Source organism: Carcharhinus amblyrhynchos, chromosome 6 (genome assembly GCF_965287045.1).
Source record: "Carcharhinus amblyrhynchos chromosome 6, sCarAmb.v2.hapA, whole genome shotgun sequence".
NCBI classification, from domain to species: Eukaryota; Metazoa; Chordata; class Chondrichthyes; order Carcharhiniformes; family Carcharhinidae; genus Carcharhinus; species Carcharhinus amblyrhynchos.
Genome location: NC_137329.1, coordinates 18,990,886 through 19,002,876, shown reverse-complemented (window position 1 = coordinate 19,002,876; position 11,991 = coordinate 18,990,886). Strand labels below are relative to the sequence as shown.

The window sequence follows — 11,991 nt, the reverse complement described above, 5'->3', positions numbered from 1 at the left end:
CAGTGAGAACGTGGACATGATATTTCCTGTTCTGATGCCTCAAAAATGTTCCCTCCGGGGGGAGCAGACTACTGCCTTCAGCTTCCAAAATCACACCTAGTTGACACAGTGGCATAATTGTTGGCACTGTTGCTTCATAGCATCAGGGACCCAAGTTCAATTCCCAGCCAGGTTCACACTCTATGCGGAGTCTGCACGTCTTTCCCATGTCTGCCTGAGTTTCCTTCCGATGCTCCAGTTTGTTCCCGCGATCTGAAAAATGTGCTGGTTAGGTGCATTGGCCAGGCTAAATTCTTCCTCAGTGTATCCGAACAGGTGGAGTGTGGCGACTAGGGGATTTTCACAGTAACTTAATTGCAGTGTTAATGTAAGCCTACTTGTAACGCAAATAAATTATAATCACATTTTTAAGTGTTATACATCAGCCGTCAAAACAAAAACTCAGCAAGAAAGATATATCCTTCAGTTCACTGGTGAATTTTATGATTGTGTTGGCTTATAATGTTGCGAGAAAAGTCATTAGGCTTGGCTTGGGAGCATTTCAGAAAGCAGCAAAGGGCCACCAAAAGTTGATGAGGGAAAATATAGAACATGAGAAATTAGCAAGGAAAGGAATATTCAGAGCTTTTACAAGTGCATAAGAAAGAGAATAGCTCACATAACATAAATACTGGTCCCTTAAGAGCAGAGAGAGGAGAAATGGATGGCAGAGGTGTTGAACAAATACTGCTTTCACAGTAGAAGATGGAAGTTTCATATCAGAAATAGGGGGACAATCAAGAGGCTTAGAGTAGGGACTTAAGGTGATGAAAACTGGCAGCAAAAAAGTATTAAAAGAAACTTAAGGAACTAAAAATCATTAAATCCCTAAGACCTGATGGCTTGCAAGATAGGGTTCTGAAAGACTAGTTGTAGGGATAGTAGGTGCACCTTTGTAATTTTCCAAAACTCTAGATTCTGGAAACCTCCCAGCAGAATGGAAATTAGCAAAAGTAAGATTTCTGTTCAAGAAAAGAGGGAGAGAGAAACAAAGGAACTATAAGCCAGTTAGCCTGATGTCAGTGGTTGGGAAAATGTTGAGACCTATAAGAACATAAGAAATAGGAGCAGGAATGGGCCATCTAGCCCTTTGAGCCTGCCCGCCATTCAATAAGATCATGGCTGATCTGAAGTGGATCAGTTCCACATTCCCACCTGCTCCCCATAACCCTTAATTCCCTTATTCATCAGAAATCTATCTACCCATGATTTAAACATATTTAACGAGGTAGCCTCCACCACTTCAATGGGCAGAGAATTCCAGAGATTCACCAGCCTCTGAGAGAAGTTGTTCCTCCTCAGCTCTGTTCTAAACTGCCCCCCTCTTATTTTGAGTAAGACTTGACAATGCACTTAGAAGGCCAGCATAGTTTTACAGAAGGGAAGAGTCTTTTTGAGGATATTGCTAGCTGTTGTAGTACAGCTAATCATTTCCTCAAGTTGTACTTTTATGTCAGTATCAGATCCACCAAAATGCTCTGCCTGAAGGATGGCAGAAGCAGAATCAGTAATAACTTACAAATGGGAATTAGATAAATGTTTGAAGGGGAAGAAAGTTACAGGGCTGTGGGAAAGAGCAAGGGAGTGGGACTGATTGAAAGAGCTGGCAGAGGCATAATTGGCCTAATGGATTCTGCTTAAAGTTCTTTAAAAGTGGATGCACCTAGAAGCATTTTATATAGAATGTATGTATTTTGAACATTGTCAGTGGTAAAGTTTACAATTTTATTTATTTGTTTTGCAAGTAGGCAGTGAAGTTACTGTGAAAAACCCTCCCTGGTCGCCACACTCCGGCACCTGTTTGGGCACGCTGAGCGAGAATTTGGCATGGCCAATGCACTTAACCAGTATGTCTTTCAGACTGTGGGTGGAAACCAGGGGCCGTTCCCACTCGCCCGCTCCACCCGTGCCCCCCCCCCCCCCAGCCTTTTAGCTGGCGAGGCAGGGGTCACAGCACACATTAAAAACCTAGTTCAGGTTTTTTCCTAGCAGAAGGCTAATTGAATGCTGGCCTTTATAGCAAGGGGGATAGAATATAAAAGTAGGGAGGTCTTGCTGCAACTGTACAGGGTACTGGTGAGGCCGCAGCTGGAATACTGTGTGCAGTTTTGGTCGCTGCACTTGCGCAAGGATATATTGGCCTTGGAGGGCATGCAGAGGAAGTTCACTAGGCTGATACCGGAGATGAGGGGGTTGGACTATGAAGAGAGACTAAATAGACTGGGTCTGTGCTCGTTGGAGTTTAGAAGGATGAGAGGGGATCTCATAGAGACGTATAAGATAATGAAAGGGATCAATAGGGTGGAGGTAGAGAGATTCTTCCCGCTTAGAAAGGGTAGCAGGGCTAGAGGGCACAGCCTCAAGATGGGGGGGGGGGGGGGGGGGGGGGTGGAGTTTAGATTGGCGTTGAGGAGGAACTTCTTCACTCAAAGGGTGGTAAATCTCTGGAATTCTCTGCCCATTGAAGTGGTGGAGGCTACCTCGCTAAATATATTTAAGTCACGGATAGATAGGTTTTTGATAGACAAGGGAATTAAGGGTTATGGGGAGAAAGCGGGAATGGTGGGGCAGGCTCGATGGCCTACTCCTGCTCCTATTTCTTATGTTCTTATTTAAAAATCACTTATCTGACCCAGAGGTTTTAAACCTTCCATATATGGATTTAATTCTCCCATTAACCATGAGCACTGTTCAAAGAATATGATTTTCAGCATTATAAAACTTAAAACAAAATCTCATTTAATAATACGGCCTTGTCTGGGATGTCTAGTGAATCTCAACAGAACAACTTTGCAAACTCTTCTTACATCTCACTGCAAATCTCAAAGGGTTACAAAAGAATGGTAGTCTGCTTTTATTGGAGGTAGGGTACATTCCAAATGTACATGAATGTTATGAATTCATGCAATACAGCATTGTTTTAGTTCAGCTGTTTGAACAAGCTTAAATTTTGCATTCCTAGAATAGAATCACCTTTGGCTATCTGGTCAGCTGTTTATCTGGGTGGAGTAAATGTGACTTTTTTGATTTAGTAAGATAAATAATGTACTAATTCTTTCAATTTAAACCTCTGCAGATGAATCTCGAGAGCAAGCTGCTTACAGCAATTTTTCTATGGATCGGCATCATCATTTGGTGAGCAAGGAACCTGCTTCTTATAAAGTAACCCCTCTGAGTACCTCAGCAGCTGCTAATCAACTTCAGCAAGACACTACAGGAAAGAGTGCAGAATCCGAGAGACTTGGTAGGAATGTAGAACTTAAAGAACAGAAATTATTTCAAAGCAATGCAGTTGATGAGAAAGACTTTGAAGATTGCAAATTAAGAGAGGGGCAGAATTTGGTACTGTCAAATAGTTTAACCATCAGTGGAAAGCACGGCATGAAAGATCACAAATCAGTGGAAAATCTGAGACTAACATTAGCAAACAGTGCAGAAGATCTTCCTAATGGTAGTGGTGAAACTGTTAGTGGTGTTCAGCAGAGGAATCCTGCTGTACTTGTTGCTCGCCCTGACACACGGCATCAGTTTGGGCCAGTGCCTGCTTACATGCACTACCTGGGTTGTAATCCTGAGAACCTGGCATCGGCTCATTCGTTTGTCCAGCCTTCCCCTCATCTTATGGTAGTTCATCCGATGCAGGGGCAGGCCTCTCATTTTTACCAGCATCCAACAGAACAGCAAATCTCCTCTCGCATGAACAATCTTGGCTATCATCCACAGCAATCAATCCAGTCTGCTATAATGCCCGATAGGGGTTACCTTGCAGGGCAGCCTGGTTTATACAGCCAATCACCGCTGATGTTCTTGAGAGACGGCACTGGGCAATCGCAGGCACATCCAAGGGAACGAACTGATATCTATTCTGAGCAACGAGCACCAGAAAGAGATGAATGCAAACCTTTACATGAAGCTTCAGGAAAGAAGCAGAAAAGCGAGGCAGAGAGAAGAGTAGCAGCTTCCAAGACAGAAAGCAATGGTGAAAGAGCAAGTAAACATGGGAGAGAACAGGACTATTTAGATCTTGATGGCCAAATCGCAACTAAAAGACAAAAGGTTATTCATTCAGTTCCTTCAACTTATAATACTAGTCAAATGACCAGTGGAATTTATTCACATCACATTCCACATGCTGCACTTTATGCTAATGCTCCATCACATGATGTACAGAGACTGCCTTATGGCCAGCCATACAATCCACAGCTACTGCGTGTACGCTCAGTGATAACTTCAACTTCCAACCACATGATACCACATCAAGTGATGAATCATGGTCCTTTTGGAATGCAATTGTTTAGTCCTTCAAATGTGAAACCCAGCCCATATCCTGGAACTGTAATTGTACAGAGACCACAGTTCAATACAAGTGGGGATCTCTACATGGTAAGAAAGTAAGTATGATTTATGACTTTTTTGACCATAATATTAAGCATTCTTATAATAGAATGGCGTGCTTTTACAACCATACAAAGCTGTAGTTAGACCACACCTGGAGTAGCATAGAATAGAATCCCTACACTGCAGAAGGAAGCCATTCGGCTGATCGAGTCTGCACCAATCACAATCCCACCCAGACCCTATCCCTGTAACCCCACACATTTACCCTGCTAATCCCCCTGACAAGGAGCAATTTTCCATGGCCAGTCAACCTAACCCACACATCTTCGGCATGTGGGAGGAATCCAGAGCACCTGAAGGAAACCTAAGCAGACACAGGGAGAATGTGCAGACTCTGCACAGTAACCCGAGGCCGGAATTGAACCGGGGTCCCTGGTGCTATGAAACAGCAGTGCTAACCATTATGCCACCATGCCACCCAACTGAATACCAAGGGCATTTCAGGCACCAAAACTTGGGAAGGATTTATTGGCTTTGGAGAGGGGTGCAACTTAGGTTTACCAGAATTATATCTGGACTCCAAGGGTTAAATTACAAGGTGAAGTTCCATAAATGCAGCTTGTGATCCCTGGAATTTAGATGGTTATGTGGTGATGTGATCAGAGTTTTCATTATGTTCAGGGGAACAGATGGAGAAACTACTTCTGCTGGTTGGAGAGTCTAGGACGAGTGGGCAGACAAAAAAATAGAGCCAGAAGTGAAATTAGGTAACAACACTTCTGTACACAGACATAATGCTAGATCAACTAATAGTTTTGAATGAAATTAATAGGTTTTTGTTAACCAAAGGTAATAAGGGATATGGGGCATGGTTAGAATGCAGATTAAGCACAATCTCACAGAGTGGCAGAGCTAATGGACTTCCCTCAGGGTAATTTCTTGAAAATAAATATTTCGTTAATAGTCTTTGTTAGGAACCATTTCATTGTGCTGACTCATAGTTAAGGATGTTACACAAAGATAGTCTTGCTGATATGATATCACCATAACAACAAGGTTGAAAAAATCCCACTTGGCATGTTTTTCTCATTGTGCTGCATTTGACTTCTTGTGTGCTTTGTTGCTGTGGCCTAACTTTCCATAAGGGGCCTTCAGTTTGTTTTCAGTTGTTAGAAAATGGTGATTTAACTCCACCCAAATATGTCCAGTCATGAAATATAAAGATTGCTCCAGGCATGGCACTATGCTATACGATGGAATTGTGAGATCTTGTTCCCTTCACTGGATAAATAAAAATTTAGGGAAAAAAAGGCAGTTCAATTTTAATCGTCTGGAAGCTGTGCTTGTTAGTTTAGAATCATCTGCCTCTTTGGTGTGTTGCAGATTGCTTGGGGAATCTGAGTTGCTGTGACAACGTGCATTTTTTTACATGAATGTTGTAGCCAGGAGCAATAAATGGTGATGGTAGAGGCTCCAATGTTGTTTTTTCTATCACATAGCTGACCAGGAGCCTCTCCAGCCCTTACTGTCTGCCCTTGGTGTGTGTTGGAAAGATTTGCTGGTTGATAATCAACCTATTTGGCCATGTTATGAATGCAATCCTGGTGGGGAGCTCTAACTCAGAGTAAAAGCAAAATACCACGGATGCTGGAAGTTGAAACAAAAACAGAAAATTCTGGAAAATCTCAGAAGCTCTGGCAGCAGTTGTGGAGAGAGAACATTTCAAGTCTAGATGACACTTCGTCAGAGCTGCTCTGATGAAAGATCATCCAAATTTGAAACTTAGCTCTGTTCTCTTTCCACGGATGCTGTCAGACTGCTGAGATTTTCCAGCAGTTTCTATCTTTGTTTCTAGCTCAGAAGCAGGGATACTACCCTCTGTGCTACTCCATATCTCTTTAGATACTTGCTACATTAGGGGCCATTTATGTCAATAGAGTTAGTCTTGAGGTTTTTCTAATATTATTCAGCCATTAAGAGACACTGAGGACTGATGAGGTGCTTTGCCCCTCAGGCGTTCTGATTCTTCAGATAAACAACACCTGATTGGCATCTCCAGATGAGTTACATGTTAATAGGCAATGGTGAAGATGAATGTCCTGCACTGTATGGTGTAGCAGGCTAATGTACCCCACAATTAACATTAACTGTACCGATTAAGCTGCAGTCCACAGAGTTGAGTAATGTTCATAATCATGTGTATCTAGTTTTGCTATGCTGTGATGTATGGGCCAATTTCCTCACTAATGCATAGTTCATAAAATATAGGAGCAGAATTAGACCATTTGGCCCACTGAGTCTGTTCCACCATTCGATCATGGCTGATATGCTCCTCATCCCCATTTTCCTGCCTTCTCCCCATAACCCTTCAACCCATTGTCAATTAAAAATATGTCTGACTCCTCCTCAAATTTACTCACTGTCCTAACATCCACCACACTTCAGGGTAGCGAATTCCACAGATTCACAACCCACAGAAGTGGATTGTAAGAAGTAGTTTCTCGTCAACACTGTTCTAAATTTGCTACTCATTCTAAGACTATGACCTATCGTCCTAGTGTGTCCCACCAGTGGAAGCATCCACAAGACATCTACTTTATCGTACCTTTTATCATCTTGTATACCTTAATTTGATCTCCCCTCTTCTGAATTCCAGAGGGTTCAAACTGTTCAATCTCTCAATGCAGTAAGAATGTGGGAAAGAAGTTGAGTTCATCCAGCTCTTCAATCATAACCTGGTGTCTCAACTTATCCTCCAGAAAGATTACTTATCTGGAAATAGAGAATTTTACATGTTAACTTGGTCTGCTCTTAATTCTAAGTTGTGCTTTGTTCAAAAGGACATTTTAATTATCCATTAGTTTGAATTAAGCCATTTTAATAAACAAACCAAAAGGTGTTTTATTTTTGTTCTTATTTGAATTAACATATTCTGAGTTGAAGAATATATTTTTATTGCATTTACAGGGATCTGTGCAAATACAGTGGTAAAGTTTGGACATGTACAGAGTAATGTGCTTCATGTAGCCAAATATTTCTCATGCTTTATCAGATACAAAATAGAAAAGTCACATTTCACTTAAGCATTACCTCTTCTATTTGGCCCCATGTATAATTAGAAAATAAGCACTAATCCTGTGAGTCAGACAGTCTGTCGTTTGACAAGAACGGTGACATGTAAAACTATTATTCTAATGGACGATTGTGTGTAACCTTGCCTGTTCCTTTAAGGCAAAAGTTCTGGTTGTTATATCATTTTGATGTTACAGAAGATGAATGCTTGTGGGGTATCCTGATTCATGGTATCTATTAAAGGCCATTTTCCATTGTTAAGTTTATGTATTGGAATGATTGGTTTTTGCTCATATTTTAATTTTTATTATTTTCGATCTGATCCTGAATTTGACAATACAACTTACAGATGCTGCTAAATGTAATATATAATGTACTTCAATTTGTTTTTAATCCTTTCATGGGATGACTCCAGGTTGTTTTGTTGCCTCCCTCCCTGGTGCTAAGGTCTGGGATGTCACTGGCTGCAGGGCGTTCTGAAGAGGGAGGATGATAAGGCAGGGGTCATGGTACATGTTGATACCAATGACATAAGTAGAGGGATGAAGTCTTGCAAGAATTCAGGGAGTTAGGCAATAGACTAAAAAGCAAGACCTCTCGCGATTACTCCCAGTGTCATGTGCTAATGAGCTCAGAAATAGGAGGATAGTACAGATGAATGTGTGACTTGAGTTGGTGCATGAGGGAGAGTTTTAGATTCCTGGACCATTTCTGGGGAAGGTGGAACCTGTACAAACAGGACGGTCTACATCTGAACTAAAACTGGACTAACATCCTTGTAGGATGTTTTGCTAGTGCTGTTGGGAGGAGTTTAAACTAATTTGGCAGGGAGTGGAGACACAGACTTAGCAGGATAAGGCCTCGGTGTCATACAGCAAAACAAGTCAGAGGGAGTGCAGCTGTATTTAGTTTCAACGGAGTAAGGCCAAGCTGGATGGCCTCTCTTTTAACACCAGGGGTATTGCAGGTAAAATAAATGAGTTGGGGGCAATAATTGACACATGGAAATGTGATATAGTAGCCATCACAGAGATATGGTTGAAGGAAGGACACGATTGGCAACTCAACATTCCAGGGTATAGAATCTTCAGGGGAGGAGGTTAAAAGAGGAGGAGGCATTGCATTATTAGCTAAGGAGTCAGTTACTGTAGTAAGATATGATGATATATTTGAGGGGGCATCAAATGTGTATGCTTTGGAGTACTGTGTGCAGTTTTGGTCACCACACTTACGCAAGGATATTTTGGCCTTGGAGGGAGTGCAGAGGAGGTTTACTAGGCTGATGCCGGAGTTGAGGGGGTTGAGCTGTGAGGAGAGGCTGAATAAACTAGGCTTGTACTCGTTAGAGTTTAGAAGAATGAGGGGAGATCTCATTGAGACATATAAGATGATGAATGGGATGGATAGGATAGAGGTGGAGAGACTCTTCCCGCTCAGAAAGGACAGTAGGACTAGGGGGCACAGCCTCAAGATAAAGGGGGGGCGGTTTAGAATGGAGTTGAGGAGGAACTTCTTCACTCAAAGGGTGGTGAATCTCTGGAATTCTCTGCCCGTTGAGGTGGTGGCGGCTGCTTCACTAAATATTTTTAAGACGCGGGTTGATGGGTTTTTGATAAGCGAGGGGATTAAGGGTTATGGGGAGAGGGCAGGAATGTGGAACTGAGCCACGACAGATCAGCCATGATCTTATTGAATGGCGGGGCAGGCTCGAAGGGCTAGATGGCCTACTCCTCCTATTTCTTATGTTCTTATGTGTGTAGAGTTTAGGAATAAAAAAAGTAGCAGCCACTTGGTTAGGTGTTTATTATGGACCCCCAGATAGTCAGAGGGATATTGAGGAACAAGTTTGTGCTCAGTTTGTGGAAATGTGTAAAAACAATAACAATAGGGTTACTATATTGGGTGATTTCAACTTTCCCTACATTAACTGAGATATACGTAGTGGATGGCGTAGATTTCTTGAAATGTGTACAAGATAACTTTTTAAGTCAATATGTGAAGGGCCCAACAAGGGAGGGAGCTGTGTCGGATGTGATTCTGGGAATGAAGCTGGACAGGTGGTTAAGGTATGGTGGAGCATTTTAGTGATAGTGATCACAATGTGGTACAATTTAAGCTTGCTATGGACAAGAAAATAGACAAGCTACAAAAAAAAGGATTGGAGGAGAGCGGATTTTAAGTAAGACAGGATCTAGCTAAGGTAGACTGAGAATAGCTACTAATAGGAAAATCTACAGAAGAGCAGTGGGAGACATTCAAAGGAAGTGGGGAGGGTGCAAGCCCAACATATTCCCTATACAGTGATAGGTAGGAATAAGAAGCCTAGAGAACCATGGATGACCAGAAATGTTCAGGATACAATGAGAAGGCTTTCAAAAAGTACAAGGGGAGCAAATCAGTGGAGGCGTTAGTGAAGTCAAGTGCAGGATGGAGCTTAAGAAAGCAATTAGAAATGCAGAGAGGGGATATGAGAGCACTCTGGCAGGTAAAAGTAGGGAAAATCCCAAGATATTCTATATCAATGGGAAAAGATAACCAGGGAAAGGTTTGGAAAGAGTAGGGCCCATTAGGGACAAGGGGTGCAATCTGTGGCGGAGCCAGAGGATATTGGTAGTATGTTGAATGACTACACATCCATATTCACCCAAGAGAATGAGGATGATTGTATGGAATTCAGGCAGAGAGACTGAGAGCTTCTTGAGCAAATTGACATAGGGAAAGACAAGGTATTGAAGAAATTCTTGAGGGGCTGAAAATAGATAAGTCCCCTGGTCCGGATGGGATCTACCCTAGGATTCTCTGGGAGGCTAGAGAGGTGATTGCAGAGCCTCTGGCTCAGATCTTCAGGTCGTCATTGGTCTCTGGTGTAGTCCCGGAGGATTGGAGGATAGCGAATGTTGTCCCATTGTTTAAGAAGGGGAACAGAGACTTTGCCGGGAATTATAGACCGGTGAGTCTTACTTCTGTTGTGGGCAAGGTTTTAGAAAAAATTATTAGGGATAGGATTTATAGTTATTTGGAGTGTAATGAATTGATTAGAAATAGTCAGCATGGTTTTGTAGCAGGTAGGTCGTGCCTTACTAACCTTATTGAGTTTTTTGAGAAGGTGACCAAAGAGGTGGATGGGGGTAAGGCAGTTGACGTGGTATACATGGATTTTAGTAAGGCGTTCGATAAGGTTCACCATGGTAGGCTTCTGCAGAAAATGCAGATGTATGGGATTGTGGGTAATCTAGGAAGTTGGATCAGGAATTGGCTATCAGATAGGAGACAGAGGGTGGTGGTGGATGGTAAATATTCATCATGGAGTGCAGTTACGAGTGGTGTGCCTCAGGGATCTGTTTTGGGGCCACTGTTGTTTGTAATTTTTATTAATGATCTGGATGAGGGTATAGTTGGGTGGATTAGTAAATTTGCTGATGACACCAAAGTTGGAGGTGTGGTAGATTGTGAGGAAGGGTGTCATAGTCTGCAGGGAGACTTAGATAGGTTGCAGAGCTGGGCCGAGAGGTGGCGGATGGAATTTAATGCGGAGAAGTGTGAGGTAATTCACTTTGGTAGGAGCAACAGATGTGTCGAGTATAGGGCTAACGGGAGGACTTTGAATAGTGTGGATGAACAGAGGGATCTAGGTGTGTGTGTACATAGATCCCTGAAAGTTGGGAATCAAGTAGATAAGGTTGTCAAGAAGGCGTACGGTGTCTTGGCGTTTATTGGTAGGGGGATTGAATTTAGGAGTCGCAGTGTAATGTTGCAACTGTACACTACTCTAGTGCGGCCGCACTTGGAGTACTGTGTGCAGTTCTGGTCCCCGCATTACAAGAAGGATGTGGAGGCGTTGGAGAGGGTGCAGAGGAGGTTTACTAGGATGTTGCCTGGTATGGTGGGGAGGTCCTATGAGGAGAGACTGAGGGATCTAGGGTTGTTTTCGTTGGGAAGAAGGCGGCTAAGAGGGGATCTTATTGAAACATATAAGATGATTAGAGGTTTAGATAGGGTGGATAGTGATAGCCTTTTTCCTCGGATGGAGAAAGCTAGCACGAGGGGGCATGACTTTAAATTAAGGGGGGGTAGCTACAGGACGGATGTCAGGGGTAGGTTCTTTACCCAGCGGGTGGTGAGGGATTGGAATGCCCTGCCTGCTGCAGTTGTAGATGCGTCTAGTTTGGGGGCGTTTAAGAGATCTCTGGATAGGTTTATGGACGAGAAGGGATTGGTATAGGCTAGTGGGTCATTGTTTTTGTAACTGGTCGGCGCAACATCGTGGGCCGAAGGGCCTGTTCTGCGCTGTAATGTTCTATGTTCTATGTTGGCAGTCTTAAAAGTGGATAAATCTCCAGGTCCAGATTAATTGTGTGCTAAGCTGCTGAGGGAAGTTAGGGAGGAGATTGCAGGGGCTCTGACCCAAATTTTTAAATCCCCTCTGGCCACAGGGGAGGTGCCAGATGACTGGAGAACAGCTAATGTGGTTCCACTATTTAAGAAGGGTTATACAGATAAACCAGAGAACTGCAGTAAATCTCACATCAGCAGTAGGGAAAC

The 11,991-nt window shown here is 42.8% G+C and overlaps 1 protein-coding gene and 1 long non-coding RNA gene across 6 annotated transcripts in view; one reads left to right on the top strand and one right to left on the bottom strand.

Annotated features, from left to right (window-relative positions):
- The window catches only part of LOC145343728 (uncharacterized), a 44,128-nt gene that overhangs the window by 12,381 nt on the left and 19,756 nt on the right, over positions 1–11,991 (bottom strand). The window contains exon 2 of one of the 2 annotated variants that reach the window (XR_013886789.1): positions 6,983–7,149. This is a non-coding gene — a long non-coding RNA (uncharacterized LOC145343728). The remainder of the gene's footprint in view (positions 1–6,982; positions 7,150–11,991) is intronic. The other variant, XR_013886790.1, reaches the window with a different exon arrangement.
- The window catches only part of LOC145343726 (uncharacterized), an 85,750-nt gene that overhangs the window by 69,627 nt on the left and 4,132 nt on the right, over positions 1–11,991 (top strand). For all 4 annotated transcript variants that reach the window (XM_080189972.1, XM_080189971.1, XM_080189970.1 and 1 more), the window contains one exon: positions 3,116–4,430. In XM_080189972.1, the coding sequence (XP_080046098.1) occupies positions 3,116–4,430 (1,315 nt within the window). The remainder of the gene's footprint in view (positions 1–3,115; positions 4,431–11,991) is intronic.